Source organism: Haemaphysalis longicornis, unplaced genomic scaffold (assembly GCF_048455015.1).
Source record: "Haemaphysalis longicornis isolate Haplotype H1 unplaced genomic scaffold, Haemaphysalis longicornis Haplotype H1 scaffold_5, whole genome shotgun sequence".
Taxonomy (NCBI): domain Eukaryota; kingdom Metazoa; phylum Arthropoda; class Arachnida; order Ixodida; family Ixodidae; genus Haemaphysalis; species Haemaphysalis longicornis.
Genome location: NW_027526385.1, coordinates 98300103 through 98318209, shown reverse-complemented (window position 1 = coordinate 98318209; position 18107 = coordinate 98300103). Strand labels below are relative to the sequence as shown.

The following is an 18107-nucleotide window of genomic DNA, read 5'->3' as shown; positions in this document are numbered from 1 at the left end:
AACCCGCCCCTGCATATAATCCGCACCCCCACTTTCAGCCCGCTGGAAAAGAAAAAAGATCCTCACGTATTGCCCGCGCATTTGCTACAGGAAAGGCTGCACCAAAGATACTGCTCAAGCACCACATCACACACTATGTAGACAGAAAAAACATACATTTAGCAAGTAGAATACACTGACGGGAAGGCGAAAGTCACAATTCGCTCAGTGTCACTGCTCTCGCTATAGCTATCACTTGAGCCGCAGTCCTCACAAAGTTGAGTGCGCTTGTCCTTTTTTCTGCCTTGTCCTTGTATGTTTTTCGCAATCGCTGCCATGGAAGGCTTAGTCAGTGTTACTGCGTAGGAGCTTCACGGCACAACGTGCATTGCCGTGAAGGTGCACTAAAGGGAAAACCCCGCATATCATCCACACTTGTACTTTGCCGCTAAAATTTTCGAGGTTTTGGTTTCTGTTACACGCGCGAAAATATGGTAGCTTTTTTTTAGTGAGGTTTGCATTAAACGTGGTGCCAGTGTTATTCTAACAAGGCAATCTTTCGAATGAACCAATCTTGCATTTTGTTTTATGCCTCCTTAATTAGAGATGGGCGAATAGTGAATTTGAGGTTCGAAGCAAATAGTGATTTGGTTGAATAATTTAAAATTGAATAGTTCAATATTTCATGGGGAAGCTCCTGGAATCAAAGTTACCCAGAGAAGGACACCCAGCTTGACACGGTCGCAACCGGTCCGTATAGGTCTTTTTGTTGTCGCCAGCTATCCACTCATTGTACAGTTCGCGGAGCCGGTCCGCGCATGGCCTCCGGAGCGATCGTGAGCGAAGTTCCCGGACGAAGTTCCCAGACGAAGTTCCCGGACGAAGTTCCCGGATGAAGTCCGCCACTTCGTTCTCCAACTCGGGGTGCACCGCTTGACGTCCACGGAACGATCGGTTTCGGGGGTTGCCCGTGCACAGCTTAGCTTTCTGGCTCCGCCAGTACCGCACACTTTTCTCCGAAACGCCTAACTGGCGTTGCGCTGCCATATTCCCATTCTGCTCGGTGACTCAATCGCCGTCACCTTAAACGTCGCGGTGAACTGGCGTCGACTGCCGCCACTCATCTCGGAACAGAGACGTACAGAAATGTACGCACGCACGCACAATAGACGAGTAAAAGACGAAAAACTAGAGAAAAGCGAAATCAAAGGCCTGATAGTGCGAGAGAGCAGTCCGACACGATGGCGACGGACTCACAGAACAGGGAGGATTTTGACGGACTACGTTAGCATATTGTTGCCAGACAACGATTTACATTCTGCCAATGACCGCTATATAAGACGAGGGGTGACTTTTGTGCGGATTTTTTTGGAAAAAAACTCGACCTATATTCCGGTTTATACGGTAAGTAGTTGGGTTAAAAATGAAATTTGGGACATTTGTGCCTGGATGTGATTTGAGCCAGCGGCCTCCAATTGCGGGACAAGTTGAATGCATTCAACCTTGTGGAACCATTGGTCTGTGGTAATGTTTTGCAATATTTTCACGTTGCTGACACCATCAAACGTAGTGCCAGTAAATTAATTTTTCACTCCACTTTTCACAGCAAGGGTGTAAAAGTGTTGAAGAATCAAAACCGGGAAGCAAACCTTCTTGATTCTGCACTTTTGTTTGTACGTTTCTCCGGCTGTGCGTGTCAACTTCTTTACGACATGTGCGTTTTTTTCTATCTATCGAGGAATGGTCTGCGATTATGCTGGGTGGTCTTCCCTGACCACCCGGCCGGTCGGCTTCGGACTGACACAAATGGCGTTGGGCCCCCACACCCCTCAACGCCGCGGCAGTTCCAGGTGTGATGGTCTCCCAAGCGCAGAACCAGCACGTATGCAGCAGCCGACAAGCCTCCTTCGCTAACGTAACTTTTAGCGGGAGGGACAGCCAACAGCTTTTTGTAAAGTGCATGGCCTCTAGCTCACATGAATGCCAGCGTTTTATATAGTGTGTGTGTGTGTGTGTGTGGGGGGGGGGGGGGGGGGGGGGGGGGGGGAGTGACCGCAATTTTAATTTTGCACTGAACTTTCTGAAGTCTGAGAGGTGGCGCCATGTAGTGTCTAAACAGGATGCTATGGTGCGTGTCCAAACAACTCCATTTCAGTTCAATCTGTGTGTATTGTTTTAGCTGGGGACATGTTTTTAAATACCTCTTTTCATCTCGTGTACAGTTAAATGTTGCTGCGCGGCCTCACTGTCATGGTTGCTAGCATACGCTTTAGCAGCATGCATAAAGCTGTTAGATTTAAATATTCTGCTTTCAAACATTGCAGTGCCCTGTCAGGAAAACTATTTCGGTGCAAGGTGTTTTATTCGATGCCCTTTCATTTGGTCTAGAGAGCATATACTCCACGAAAATCAGTTGGCTGTCCCTTTAACCAAATTTTGCCACTGTAGGAGCCATGAAGATGAAATACAAATGGTTCATTCGAAATGTTGTTTCGTTGAAGTAACACTCGTACCGTGTTAACACGAGCTGCACTCAAATAAGCTATATTATAAGGAAGAGAGAGCGACTTGCCAGCTGCTTTCCCGCACTAGCATCAAGGCACATTATGACCCGCTCGTGCGATTAGTTGAGGCTGACGTAATCAAATTCAAATTAAGCTGGGATTATAAGCTTGCAGTTTGAGCTACTTGCTCTTGAAGTTTGGTGCATATTTCTCCTATAGCGGCAAGAATAATGGGGTAAACAATGGAAGCCTCGTACGAACACATAAACATGTAAGCAACTGAACCGCCCACGGAATGTACTACTGCCAGTTGATGAAGTGAGACCGTGCCGTAATGCAGATGATTTTGTGATACGACACCGGCCAACTGCCGTAAGACGCGTCTCTGTCAAATCATACCCGATGTTTCACAGAACGATCTATACGAACTGTGGCAACATGTAGTGTGTACAGGTTTTATCTGAAGTAAACAGTTTAATGCACGGAATTCATAGGCGACAGAACCGCTGCGCCACCTAGGAGTCTGGCGGTAACCAACTCCCACATTGGTTACTGCAGTTAACAATTGTTGTTAGAGTGATTTCAGCATTTGTATTTCAGGCACCTCTTCGATGCAGCAAGGGAATTTAAAACTTGCCGATAATTGTTGAATTTCTTAGTGAATAAAGCATTGTTTGCTGCCTGACAAGCACTGAGGGTGCTATAAATTGTCAATGCAGTGGTTTGTGCACCACTCAGGTCTTGTCTACCGAGTTAGCTCATCTGGTAGTGACTGCCTCCACCTGAGCCGTGTGCCTGAACTGTCTAATTATTTACTTTCTTGGCCTACTCAAATTCAAACATGTTGGCCTGTCTGTCTGTCTGTCTGTCCCTCGACTTATCCTTCCAGCCAGAAGTTGAAACAGTACGTCAAAAAAAAAGTATATATAGGCAGAACTTTTTGGAACTCCTGAAACTTCTGGCATTGCTAATGCATGCCCCCATTATTTGGCGCAAAGAAAACCTCAGGCACATTTGAGGCAACATGTAAATGCTTAGCCTGTGGTCCCCGCGTTCTTTTTGTTGGGAATACATGCGGGGTTGGTTTTTCCAATAGCAAGTGAAAAAGAACAGCATGTTTAAAATGCCACAGAAAGGCTCTAGCTCGTGTGAGGTGAAAGCAAGCACAGAAAGGACAGCTCCTGCTGTTCCAGGCAGAATGAGAAAAAAAAGACAAAGAAAAATGCATGCTGTCTTTACAGATGTTGCACGAGCCGTGAGAAGGTGGGAAAATTGAAATGCATTGAACAAACCCTCATTCAAACCTCCCTGAGAGGGGAGGAGGAAATAGTGAGGGGTGGGAGCCCACAACAGATAAGATAAGGAGTTATGTCACACGAGCAGCAAACAGCTATAGTCTTTTGGCGACATTTGCAGTGAAGCAAGCTTTTTTTTGTGCAATAAATGCTGCAGTAGGAGGTGAATGCCGTTACCTTCTCGTTCATAACCTTGCTGCAAGTGGGGTTGGCCTACCCTAAATGTCTGCCTGGCTCACGGCTTTCTCAGCTGGAAAAATTGCCTGTTCATGTAATCCCAGCGTCCCGAGGAAAGGTCTGTGACTACCATGCGGTTGTTCTCTGTGACCGCATGGCCAGTCTGCTTCGGACCTACAGAAATTTGGGCCGGGTCCCACATACCCGACGCCAGGGCACTTTCAGGTGTGCTGGTCTCCTGCTGAGCACGGGGGTGGCACGTGTGCTGCTGCCCACAACTTTGTCACGGAATATGGGCTAGAAGTAAAAAATGGAGAAAGGTGACGACCTCTGCTGCAATTATGGGCTATGTTATCAGCTCCTTTCCCACATGTGGAACTTCGTTTTTGCAGAGAGTGCCATTCTGGCGAGCGGTGCATCAATTCACGAACACAGCCATCACTGAGCTGCAGATGTGAAGTGACATCAAACGTTCCTGCCAAATGTCGGAGAATCTCGGCTGCGCCACCTTCTTTTCCTTTCCGTGGACAGATGTCACACTGATATCAAAGACACCAAATTAAGTTATGTGCCATGCATTGCTGGCCATTCATACTTCAGCCAGGGCATCCTGTTGAGTAAAGGAACCAAATTTTACAATAATGTTTATTCAGCAAATTGATGTCAGTACCTCTGTAATGGTGGTGGCTCATATGAGTATGTCGTGTTCTGCAGTCGAGCCAGCTTCTTTACAGCTCCATTATTTTTGAATTTCAAACATTTGAAAAATTCGAACGGTAAAACTGCGTTGCAAATTGATTCCGACAGCACTCACTAATCACAAAGTATTCAGTGTTTTCCATAATTACACGCTTCTACTACTATAATTGCTTTCCAGTATCATGCTACCTGCGAACCTTATGTGGCTTTGATGTCTACTCCCACCACAACAGTTGGCCATTTTGCGAATCCGGTGGGGAGAGGGAAAAAAACAAACAAAAACAAACAACAAGCGAGCAAAACATTCAGGATGCTTCAGTGTCTCAAAAATGGCTTGTTCATGTAATCCCAGCGTTCCGATGAATGGTCTGCAACTATGTCGTGCGGCTGTTCATGGCTGCACGGCCAGTTGGCTTCAGACCTACACAAATGGTATCAGGTCCCACATTCCCTGATGCCACGGCAGTTCCAGGTGTGGTGGCCTCGCGAGGGCAGGGTCAGCACGTATGCGGCCGCCGACAATTCCCTTTGCTCACATTACCCTCAATTAACTGTTTCGTTGTGGGTTTTCGCGTAGAACACTGGATTTCGGTTATACTGGGTGGTTAACTGTGCTTATTAGAGCTTAACGGCTACGTGGCTGAAGGACAGGAGAAAAAGGGAAGTGGCCGACAGGGCATGGACAAAACCTGACGCCCCGTCTGCTCCAATTTCACGGCGCACCGCCATGAAAGAGAGGTAGCGAGGAAATTCGTGGGGCCTTCCTGCCGGTGGCTTGGTTGGGGCTCATACACCATGGGTTGGGGTGTGCCATCTACGCACTCGAAGGTGCCATTTATTAGTTTCTCCTCATCATCATCATCACCAGCCTATCTACGCCCACTGCAGGGCAAAGGCGTCTCCCATGGATCTCCAATTACCCCGGTCCTGTGCCAACTGGCACCAATTTATCCCTCCAAACTTCTTGATCTCATCCGCCCATCTAACTTTATGCTGCCCCCTGCAATGCTTGCCTTCTCTAGGGATCCACTCTGTTACCCTTAATGACCAACGGTTATCTTGCCTGCGCATTGCATGCCCTTCCTACACCATTCTTCTTCTTAATTTCTACTAATGTGTCCTTAACACGCGTTTTTTTCCATGACCCACTCCGCTCTCTTCTTGTCCCTTAATGTTACACCTATCATCTTCCGCTCCATTGCCCTCTGAGTCATTCTCAATTTAAGTTGAACCCTCTTAATGAGCCTCCAAGTTTCTGCCGCGTAGGTGAGTACCGGTAGTACCGGTGAGTTCCTCATGTATTTAACCACATGTCACACTTGAGAAAAGCTTGAACTTCTTAAGCTCCACTTTTTTTTTACCTCTTCAGAATGTCGCTGGATGATTGATTGCGGGGTTTAACCAGCCGAAGCCACACCTTGGCTATGAGCCGCACCGTAGTGCAGGTCTGAATCAATCTCGACCACCTGAGGATCTTCAACGTGCGCTAAAATCTTGACACACGAACGTTCTCGCTTCTCGCCTCCATTTGAAAAGCAGCCACTGTGGCTGGGATCGAAGCCGTGTCGTCCTTGGGCCGAGCAGCACAATGCCTTCCTTAGCCACTGAGCCACCGTGGCAGGTGGGATGAGATGTAGAGGCGTGTACGCCCTGTTGTAATACCATGTACAAAACACCCAATTTTTAATTTTTGATTCAGTGGCCCCTAACAGCTTGTCTGGTTATTAGCTCATCTAGCAGAGTGACTGCCCTGTACTGCATAATCTTGCTATTTTAAGCAGCCATGTTTGGAGAAAGCTGCACAGCTTTCCCTTGGAGCTTAGGGGCTGTGACTGGAGGTAAATGCCAATACCTTCTCGTTCTTAATGCAGCTTCACTTATTTATTTATAATACCTTACAGGCTCAAGGAAAGCATTGAGTTAGGGAGGAACAAACTTAAATTAATAACAGGGTGATCGTCAACAGCAACAAAACAAAACTACACTGAAAGTGACAGAGAAATGATAATGGAAAGAGAAACAAGAAAACAGGTGTAGCAACTTGCACCCAGAATAAATGGATTAGTGGAAAGGCTTTCTGATTGGCAGAAAAATTGAGAGAAAATAACTGCAATTTACATTGAGAGGCAAAACACAGTTAAAAAATTAGAAGGCCTAGATGTGCAACATAGGCATGCCTACACCAAAATTACCGTATGTACTCGCGTAATGAACGCACTTTTTTCCCCGTAAAACCGAAGCAAAGTTAGGGGTGTATTTATTATGCAGGGTAATTTTTCGGAAATTTTCAGGAGTGATGAAAGAAGGCCACCGAGCACGAAGCAAAATGTTGCAGTAGATAACCTACCTTTCGCAGTAAATATACGCATACACAATTACGCGTTACAGTAAATATACGCGTAAATATACAGTAAATTATTACAGTAAATATACGCGTACACACACAGCGTTTTTATTGAACTGCACTCGTCCTCGTTTGTCAAGGGTTCACTTCGACAAATCTGAAATGCCTACCGGCAGCAGGGTTCTCTTGCTCAACTGCGTACTCCACAACCTTTAACTTAAAACTGGCCGTGTAACTCACTTTTCGGCCAATCGCCGGCTTAAAATAAACGACGAGCGGAAAAGCAAGCAACAAATCTATCATAAAAAAAGTAGGGCTAGACGCTCAGTGGACCGTGTGGATTGAGCGTCGTTGTGATTGGCTGTACCGCGACACCACACCGGAGTGTTTGTTCGTTTTTACTTGGAGAGTTGGCTCTAGGTTGCATGCACTGTCATCATCAGCGCGAGCGAGTAAAGTGGGAAAGGTACAGTAGGACCATTCATGGGACTGCACGGTTGAAAAGCTGGGGATGCGTTTATTATGGGGGAAAAAACCTAATTTTGACAGCCAAAGTTTGGAGTGCGTTCGTTATGCGAGTGCGTTCATTACGCGAGTAAACACTGTATACCTTAAGGCCGGCATCCCGAAACTATCAGGCCTACTTGCAACTCATGCGCTTGTGTGCGCTGAATGAATGGCCCATTCACTTTGTCCCAAAGCCCTAAGGAATGGTCTGCGACTATGGTGTGCAGAAGTCCCCATCTGCACTGCCAGTCGGCTTCGGACCTACACAAATGGCATTGGGTCCCACACCCTTTGACGTCACGGCCGCCTCAGGTGTGTCGGTCCCTTGAGCATGTGGCCAGCATGTGTGTGGCAGCCGACAACTGTATCTCAGAAAATGGACCATGCCTGGCTCAGACGAAGGCACAATAAATTGCCCTTGTGCCAAGAGCTGTTCTGTATAAGAGTACGCCCACTGCATCCGGAAGATTCCTTATTTACACATGTTTTATTCTTTTGCACCTTACATTCCTTCATGTTTTCCCCCTCATTTTTTTTTAGTGTTTTCCCTCCCCACCTTTGAAATTGAATCCTGTGTGCACCACATTTCTCATTCTGCATTGCTGTGTGCACATTTAGACAGCATTGACCACGGTGAACAATGCCCAAGCCGAATTTCTTTGATTATTTGTGGAGACAGTGCATAGATAAGCTTGCCTTTTTCCACTTGGATCACCTTTCCTGCAAAGGACAGGAAAGGAAGAACCTGGGAAATCCCACCTATAGACACAGCTCACACAAGCTTACCTTTTGAGGAGAATATATTACGCGTACGACAGAATACTTGACCACATTGGATTAAGCAGACTGAGTGACAGAAGAACACTCCTCGATATGTGCTTTCTTCACAAGCTCATTCATGGTGCTGTTGACTCTGCTGGTTTGCTAACTTCCATCAATCTTCATGTCCCCACACGATGCCGTTCCTAGCCACTATTTTGTCCTGCCGTCAATCGTAAAAGTACTATCCAGAGAATGCAGCTCCTTTACAACTCACTTCACTGGGCGCCTGATCTGAGTATCATTGACTTACAGCACTTTTGTCCGAGCTGTTAAAAAGTGCGCCTAAAGCCTGAGTGTGTTTTTTTGTGTTGTAGAATCATGTGAGTCAGCCATGTAATGTTTGTTCCATTGATGTTATTTTCATTTCTTATGCTCTGCTTTTCTATTGTACACATGTTCCTTTCCTTTATTTCTTCTGTGCACCACGTTTAAGGCATCATGCTGTTTGTGGGCACTTATCCAAATAACCATAAACAAACAAATAAGACCATGTTGTCTTTGGACTTTTAACCAAACCAGTGGTCCTTTCCCTCCTCTGTTTTTCTAGGAGGTACACAGTAGAGGAACCGGAGGGTGCATCTGGTTCTGGTGTCATGCTCGAAGAAGTCGGTGCCTGCTTCGTGAACGGGTCTGTGCCCAACAGCTGCCTTCTGGGGGAACTCATCGTGAAGCGGCCAGACATCAAGGTTATCCGCGACGACCGGTCCCATTCGAGCAACGAGGGCTTGGACTACTTGTCCGCGGGAGATGCGTCGGGGGACGAAGGCGACAGCACCGCAGAACCAAAGGACAAGAGGTCGAAGGTCGTGGAGAAAACGACGGCTTGACTCAGGGGTTGTTGGCACGGCTCCAAGTGTTGCCGATTCAGTCCTTGGGGGGTCGCTTTGAGAGAAAAAGCGAGCACTGCCATACACCGGTGTACAACATACTGAAGAATGTGGAGTTTCTGGTCATACAACCAAGATCCTATTTTTAATGTGCCAACACTACGAGTGCAATGAGAAAGTATTTTGCAATAAATATCTCGTTTGTTACTTTAGAGGTGGAAATGCTGACGTTCTTGGCTGAAAGTGTGTCCTCTTTGTGCTTGTTTGTGCCGTGAATTAGGTTACTAACTCTGTAAGGGGACTGGGCAACCTATAAAAATTCCTTGGGGCCCTTTAGTCTGCTTACATGTTTTCAACGATACTAACTTCGGTTGACCGCCTTCTTTTTCTTGTACTCTTGTGCCATCATGTTCAGTTGTCAGGTGGCACGCACCTTGCTACTTTTCCACTTCATTGTTTTGCGAAGTGGGGACCTCAAAGCTGCCGATTTCTGTGCAATCCCCCTAGTGGGTATGTGCCCTGAAAAGGAACAGCTTTTGTTCCACCATTAACAAGCTACAAAAGTTGGAAGCCTTTCAGGCAGCAAGACGTACAAGTCTCGCAGAACCCCAAAAGAACAATTTGATGAAGAGCAAAGGCTTTAAAACAGTAGGCACATGTAAAATTCCGGAGAAAAAAAAATGTTAAGGTGGCTTAGGCACACCAACCGTAAGAAAAAAAAAAAAGAAGGAAAAATCAAATCCCCTTTCTTAAGAGCAAGATAGTTAAAATGTGGCGCTTTCTCTCATGCAACTAAGTCAAAGTCAGTTCCAAATCCAAATTGCTTTGACTGTCGGAATAGCGCAATCGCGTAGATGGCGGCTTTGTTACGAGAGGGATGCAGGTTAAATTTCCACCACAGGAATCGTTTTTTTCCTCGAGACACTTCGTGTGCCTTCATGTATGTATCATTTTGGGGAACCCATTGTGTAAACTTGGCTTTCCTACTGTGCATTCAATGCCATCAGTGAGGTACAAAAAGCTTTGCTTTAATATCTGGAGAAAGCAGTGTCCTTTCCTGCTTCTAAAGCGGTTGTGCTGCCTTCAGCGATATTTTGTTAGCTACAAGCCAAGCACTTCCACCGTGATACAGAATGTTAAACGCCTGCATATGCTGTACTTCAGCCCTAAACCTAGCTGAAACACACCAAATCACTCTTACTTACGAAAAAATGTGTAAAAGTGAGCTAAGAGAACATTGTTACACACACACAGAAAAGAAATCACACGTTTGGAAAAAAGTTCTCGGGCCAAAACCCATGGTCCATTTTCGGTGTACTGAGGCCAATCAGTGTAGCTCGTTCAGCAGGTGTTCAAAAGAATAGGAGTGTTCCAAGCAAGCCTGGGTGGTTCCGGGCGCGTAGAAGTGCCAGTGGAGTAAGTTGGATGGCTCTCCACACTTGTTGCACTTATTGTGCGCTCTGTGTCGTGTCATCTCGCTTCAGTCTTCGTCTTTTTTTGCGCAACTGAACTATAGCTTGTTGGGAGCCCTGGACCGAGGGACCTGCCCGTAGCCAAATCTCGACCACTAGTTCCCAAACAATGTTATGGAACGGGAGATGGTGGGCAGTGTGAGGCATTGCATTGGGTATGCTGCGGCAAAAAGGAAAAAACCGTTGTTTTTTCCTTTAAGTTGATCCATTTTTTTGGACCTGTGCAGCCACAGGATGTGAAGAGGTTATCTGGCTAAGTGTGAAGATGGGGGAGGCCAGAACTGCCATGTCGGCTTTCAGATAGGAAGTGACAAGGGGAGAAGGGGCGTGTTCCGTTCCTTCCCTGTGGGTTGGCAACAACCCCTGCACTGGGCCAACTCTTACTCGGCCACAGGCAAGGTGGCCATGTAGCACAGCTGCACAGCACCAATGCACTAGGCTCCTACCGTGGTGACCCAGGTTCAATCCCTGATGAACTGATATGTACTTACTTTTCTGCATCCTGAAGGAGGTTCACTGAACAAGGTGTGGACCCTAGTAATGACACGCTGCCCACTATTGGCTTGCCTCATAGCTCTCTTTCTGCCCCATCCCACATACCTGCTGTTTTATTTCCCGTTGTAAATTGAACCTTCTGTCCGTCTGCTGAAGGTTGTGCTTCACGCAGTGGTAGAAGCAGGTTCCTAGACCTGCTGGCGGTCTGTTGGTGGGTCTGGGAACTACCTCGCTGGCAGTTCCCAGACCCACTATAAGAGGCTCATGGTCTTGCAGGGGTGGGTTCCTCCCTCCACGGACATTTAGTTGCAGATCCCTTCGCACGAACCATGGAATTTGTGCAGCAACTGCACTGCTGTTTCCGGTGAGCACCTGTTGACGTCCAAGCTGCCACAAAAACACCACAGCCTTTACACACTGGGTGGAACACTAGTTTCAGGCGTTGGCCAAAAGGCGCGTTTGCTGTGGCAAGATGCTGCTGACTAGGCTTGGGTTATGAAGCTTGGGAAGGGGTCATGCGGTAGGATGACACTGGTCCAAGGCTTGGAACACATTTCTGCCGTGAACACCACCGTTGTCATAGCTCGACATGAAATTTCAGTGCCAATTTGGCAAATCAGCACGTGCTGTGACACAACACAGAACTGGCATAGCCAGGCTGTTTCCAGATCTCCATGGCAGGGATAATTAACCCGACTTGATTACCAGTTGTTTGAGAGCCAACCGCACGACAGGAATTTTGTCGAGACTTACAACATTCACAAATCAGCAGAACCAAGGTCAATTTCTTCCAAATGTGTTTCACATAACTGGACTTTTAAAATATCAAAAAGTGGCTTATTGCTACAACCAAGGTCAGATGACAAAAATGACATTACTTTACCCTATACATTTGTAAAGTGCCTGGTAAATTTCTTTTAAACCACTAACAACCATAGAACTAAAGGATTTGGTCCCAGAGAACAATTTTGTTCATAATACAATGTGCCAGAACTAGTAATCACTTTTGTGTGCAGTTCATAAATACTGCAGATAAAATCACTACTTTTCATTTAAGCCATTCATCAGCACCTCGTTAACCTTCAGATGTTGAGCTTGTTCTAAAGTAGGGTATGTAAACTGCAAGTGAATGCCACTCTTCACATTTTGTTGATTGATTGATTGTTGGGGTTTAACGCGCTGACGCAACGCAGGCGATGAGGCGCGCCGTAGTGGAGGGCTCCGGATTAATTTTGACCACCTGGGGATCTTTATCGTGCGCCGAAATCTCGTACACACGGGCGTTTTTGCTTTTCGCCTCCATCAGAAAAGCGGCCGCCGCGGCCGGGAATCGAACCCGCGACCTCGTGCTCAGTAGCGCAACGCCTTAGCCACTGAGCCACCGCGGCGGGTTCTTCACATTTTGTGCCCTTCTGGCGCAGTCTCCACTGCCTTTTGCTGCTGCTTCAAGCAAAATGCACCACCACGGCATACTGTGGGCTCACTCACACTGCAGCACACAGCGTGTCTGCTGCACGAGCCACGAGACCAACTGCAACACCACGGTTTTTCTGCCACAGGCGGGGTGTAGTTTCTTTATTGTGTCCAGGAGGATCAGCAGGGGGCTCAGGCCTTGTAGCCGCGGCTCTTCCTGCGGCCACGGGCACGCTCGTACTTGCGTCCCTTGGACCGCACATAGGGCTTGGTGTGACTGTGGGGCACGCCGGGGGCCAGGCCAAAGTGGCGGCACGCCTCGCGCGCATTGCGGGGGCCTGCACCAAGGAAACGCCTGTTAGAAACTGCTATTCCAGCAGAGGAGCTCTCGCTCCATTGTGTACGAGCAGCCGTTCCAATGTCGAAGTACCTCCATTAGCCAGGAACCACATCAACTAGACCCAGCCTTGAACCATTTCACAAAACAGCCAGCGTGAAACATTTTGCAAAAATACACTCCATCACCAACCTCCCTAAAATTTCTAAATTCTGGGAGAGGAAGAGATGTAGGCAGATATATACGTGCTCGCCCTGCGCTTGGGGAACCAGCACACCTGGTACTGCCGAGGGCCTGGGCATGCTGTGGCCCCCACATGCGTCTATGTTGGTCAGAAGCCGACCACCCTAACCAGCCCAGCAAAGGCTGCAGGGCAACGTCGTAGACCGTTCGTCACTGAGTGGTGCCAGAAACCTCCCCACTTTTCCCAAAGGTTTCTCCACGCTTTGAGAAAGCCAAAACACGAGTGGAAGAATTCGGATCGCTGTCCAATTTAAAAATGCCCATTGCAATCCTGACAAAGTTATACAGCCAAACCTCGTTATAGCAAAGTATTGGGGCAGTAAATTAGTTTGTAATATAACAGTATAGGTAAAAATCAGAACTGTCAAATCGCCACATGAACTCTGTTTTCCCATTTTCTTCACTGCAGGTGGCGCAATCAGTCAAATGCCCTTTTGCGCAGACGATTAAAAGTTCCACAACTTTGTGCGCAACACCAACCAAGTATTTTTTTCATTACAACCGATATTTCGCATGGCGCTCATGGTTTCTGTTAGTCCAAAAGTTTGTATTTAGTTCACTATTGTCGATAATTAATTATATCAGTGTTCATTATAACGAAGTTCAATTGCAATTGCTAGGCCCCTGACCAAATGACATCAGACACATGCATCCCCTCTGCTTGACGTGTGGTGCATCCCAACCTAGTTGTGTCTTCTCTCACCAATCGGGGCTCAATTGAAATGGACAGCGCCCCTGTCACACGGGTGCTTTCAATCCGGATTGAAGCAAAGCACGATTGACTTTTGGAGCGTGCTTGACTCACCGCCGCTGCTACATGGCACGTTTCAATCCCGACTGTGAAGTTGCACCGGTTGCACTCGCGTGCGCCAGGCGGCGCCAAAGATGTACTTTGCGGCTGGAGCCTGGTAACTTTGTGCAGTCGTAGGTATACGTAACTATTTAAATGTTACCGCAAGCTTCTTTGGGGCAAGTTGTTCGGTACGATTTGTGGCGTTGGTTGAAGTTGTCACCTTCTGTGCCATTAGTCGGCGGGGACGAGAGTACCACCACTTACGTCCAATCGCAAATGGAAACATCGATCGCGCTCGAGAAATCAGGATTGAGATCGGGCGGGATCGGGCTCGATTGCGGTTGAAACTGCCGCGTAGCAGCGCCCGATCCGGATCACCTCAATCGCGATTGAAAGTGCCCATGTGACAGGGGTATAAGCTGTTAGGTGCTGAAGCTGCACATATCACATATCACTGCACATATCACAGTCAATGGTGAAAGTTGCACACTGAAGGAGTCCAATGTCCGACATCACTCAACGGACATCCACTAAACGTTGCTGGCTTCACATGCTTACAACTAACGCAGCAGAGGCACGCCACATAGTGCTTTTTCACAAGGCAAGCTTAGCACCTCTCTCAAACAAAACTGCAAATTTCACTCAAGCTAACTGCGCAATTTGGATGCCCGGTGCGGCAGCTACACACAGTGGTTTTGGATGCCCGGTGCGAAAGCTACACACAGTGCTGCTGATAAGCGCTAACGGCTGAACTAATCTGCATTTTAACTGCAGGATCACATTACCCAGAGCTGTTCCAGCTTTTGTTCCAAAGGAAAACCATGTTCTGATTGCGTAAAAACAAACAATAGAAACAGTAACTCCTCTCTTATTTCTAGTTCTTTATGCGCCATTGAAAGCCTTTGCAGAAAGGGAATTTCTCCAGCCAGTAGTAGTACAAACTACTTTTGTGAAAATCAGGTATTGTTTAGCCTAGTGTGCCAGTAATGTTGGAGTTTTGCTGCTGGGTGTCATATGGAGACCCAGTAAGTAAAAAAAGGCGATAGCTCTGGTGTTCGCTGGCACAAGGCTTCCTGGTGGCGCATACGATTACGAGAAACAGAAAGAACGGGAAACAAATCTCACCAGCAACTTTGAGAAACATGCTCAGCAAGAGCGCCCGATTACATATACTCGGATGTACCCGATTTTGTGTGGCACAGGTAACTGCTTAGACAAGCTCCACCACCCGAGTTTCACCTTTCACAATTGATGCCCGTTATGCATTTCATATTCTCTGCACTAATAAGCAAATGCTGTTGTCACAAGTGGTGTCTCCATCAACATCAAACCTTACTTGTACACTGCAGAGTCCTCCTAAGGGCTCCTATTCAGGCACTTCGTTCAAGCTATTTTTGAGGCTCTGCACGCAGTGGCTGCAGCATTATGCGGAGCTACTCGCGCAGTTACACTTCAGCATGAGCGGATTAGCTGTCGCATGCACATTCAAAGCAAACCGTGCAGTACAGCTAAGAAGTGGCACTTGTTCATGTGTTTTTGCTTTCGTACCTGAACATCCAAAACCAAAGAACTGTCTTACAAGACGATGACCCGCCACTCTTACAACCTTGATTGGAGAGTTCTAAAAGGCACAGCCAAAACGCCTGCTCTATGGCACAGGCATCCATTATAGCAGTAAGAACATGTGTCAGAGGGTGTGAACACTTCACTGCACAGTAATGGTTTAATAAAAACTGAGACGGGCAACACACGGGTGGAGGTACCACCAGCCAACTCACCCTGCATAAGCACGGTTCCCTTGCCCTTGGGGGCCTTGACGGCCAGCTCGTCGAAGGTCATGATCTCGCCACCCGCCTTCAGGATGCGGGCACGCGCCCGCTCAGTCACCCGCAGAGCGCACACCTGCACCAAAGAGGCCAGCCGCACTTCACAAACAGGCCACAGGCCAGTAAAAGCACCGAGGACGTGAGACCATTGTGCTAAGGGGAGACACCAAAGCAAGTACAGTAAAAGCTCGTTAATTCGAACTCACGCACTGCTCAAGGCGCAGCCCTGTATATTTCAATGGGGGAAAACTCCCGATAATGCGAAAGCGTCAAAATCCAGAACAGTTAATTCGAACTATGATCCCCTGGTTTCCATCGCTCCTAGCAGAAGTCGCCCAGAGTGACCACAATGCGTTGCAAATCCAAACCAAATTTACTGGATATACAAAACAACGAAAGAGGAAAACAACCGCGTGGAGCGTGCACTACGCTCCTGCAACAGCTTATTTCACCTACCCACCACAAACGTGTAGTAGCGCCTATTTTGCGATGAGTCCAGAGGTCGCTTCTTTTTGTTCGGCCCGCACAGTCTGCTGCGATTTCCATTCATCCTAGCGTCCGCCCACTAATTCAAACTATAGGGTCCCCTTTCGAGTTTGAATTAACGAGCTTTTACTGAAGTAAACATTGTCCAATTACCTCACCAGACTGACGATTTTTCCGGCCAACCTACGTAAATGTGCCAAAAAGCGGGACTGACGCATATGTATCTCTCCCACCACTACTACAACATTTGCCAACTCGGCCACACTGCACTGGAATCCCTGGTTAACCCTGGCTGTTGGCTCGCTCAAGCTAACTCCACGTGAATGAAAAATGGTATTCACCGTGGAAAAGGTAAAGGAAGGAAATTGTGATGACTGGGATGGTGTGGAAACGCATGGCCAACTAGCGTAACTTCACTGCAGTGGTTCATGCATGGCCACAAATGGCATGTCTTTACCGAGACCTGTTCCAGATAAACTAGGGCTCTGGCTATATGTTCAAGCTATGGGTTACGAGGGTAAATTAGACGGTGAGACTTCGGCAAAATAGCTTCGGTGTCTCCTCAGGAGCTGTAGCTAGCTTTGCCAGATATTAGAACCTGAGCTGACGAGCGACAAAACGTGTATCACACAATTGAGCTCTACTTTCAGACTAGCAAGCGTGGCGACGAAAACTCCAGATAGCTTGCAGACACTTAAAACTGCTTTTTAACAACTGCGCTACAAGAGCACGAATTGCTTGACGCACGGGGCACGTCCAAGAACCTGTAGGTCTACACGATGCAACATACAACTGCGCACCGATGTTTACTTAGCAATGTCGATGTGCTCGGGTGTGGAATATCTCGGCAGCAACAAGGCCAGCGGCATTTAATGAACACCAAATAAAGAACGGCCACCACTAAACGTTACTCGTGGGCAAATGTCCGGGACTGCCAAGTTTCGTTACACGCGTACTAACGCTAAACGACAGAGTGCATGCACCACTTACACGCAGCTTGGGCAGGTCGTAGATGCGAAGATCATCCGTCACAGTGCCGACGATCACTGCAATGAGGCCTTCACGCCCGGGCTTCTTCATGAACCTGGACTGCGAGTGTTGAGGCAAAAAAACGTGCGCAGCGTCAGTACGCACCCTTTCAACAGCGGCAACATGCAACGACGGGCAAAAACACGGGCACTCACCACACGAGCGATAGATATCGCCGGCCGGTTGATTCTGCTCATAAAGAGACGCTTCAGCACGATCCTGTTAAACTTAGCGTTGGTCCTGCGAGCCAAGAAACGGTAAACCTAGAAGAAAAGGGGACACCGTTAACCCGGCAGTTGTGGATCGTCCGGAAAAAAGACAAGCCGGAACCAACTGCCGCTCGCGAGACAGACAAGACAAACACAGTGAACAGATGATAGCGGCAATTAGCATACGTTCCTTGGCGGCACAACGGAGAAATTTTATCTTCTTACAACTTACCTTGACCAGGAGGCCGAGGTAGACATTCTCGCTCTTGGGCCGTTTCCTGACGACCTTTCGGTCGTATTTGTGGCATATATCGATACCCTGGGCAAAGAGAACACATCATCAATGTATGCTCTTTAAGCTGTTAGCAGCGAAAATCTGAATTACGAAGGGAATTAAACAGATTATGTAGATTTAAAATCACACAGCCTAAGACCCAAACTCACCATGGCGGATATACACGCGAAGAGAAAGGAATCATGGGAAAGCCGCAGCGACTGCGCTCGCGACTGACTTTGGCTTGAGTTGACTTCCTTGTAAATAAATGTTTATTTTTAAGTTCAAAGCTTTATTATATAAAGGAAGTTATAGCCATTTAAAATAGTGGAGAAAAGAAAAAAATTAGAGCTTGAAATTATTTAGTTGTAAAAAT

General features: G+C 47.3%; 2 protein-coding genes across 2 annotated transcripts in view; one reads left to right on the top strand and one right to left on the bottom strand.

Annotated features, from left to right (window-relative positions):
• Engase (cytosolic endo-beta-N-acetylglucosaminidase) overlaps positions 1-9368 on the top strand; it is a 30001-nt gene extending 20633 nt beyond the window's left edge. The window contains exon 9 of the mRNA XM_077670957.1: positions 8875-9368. Coding sequence (XP_077527083.1) covers positions 8875-9154 — 280 coding nt within the window. The 3' untranslated portion in view covers positions 9155-9368. The remainder of the gene's footprint in view (positions 1-8874) is intronic.
• Positions 9369-12666: 3298 nt separating this feature from the next.
• Positions 12667-17963, bottom strand: Rpl18 (ribosomal protein L18). Its single transcript, XM_077670956.1, has 6 exons — positions 17902-17963; positions 17690-17776; positions 17404-17511; positions 17210-17308; positions 15686-15809; positions 12667-12872 (listed from the first exon to the last, which is right to left on the bottom strand). The coding sequence occupies exons 1-6, from the start codon at positions 17902-17904 to the stop codon at positions 12727-12729; spliced, it is 567 nt and encodes a 188-aa protein (XP_077527082.1). The 5' UTR covers positions 17905-17963; the 3' UTR covers positions 12667-12726.
• Between the last annotated feature and the right edge of the window lie 144 nt (positions 17964-18107).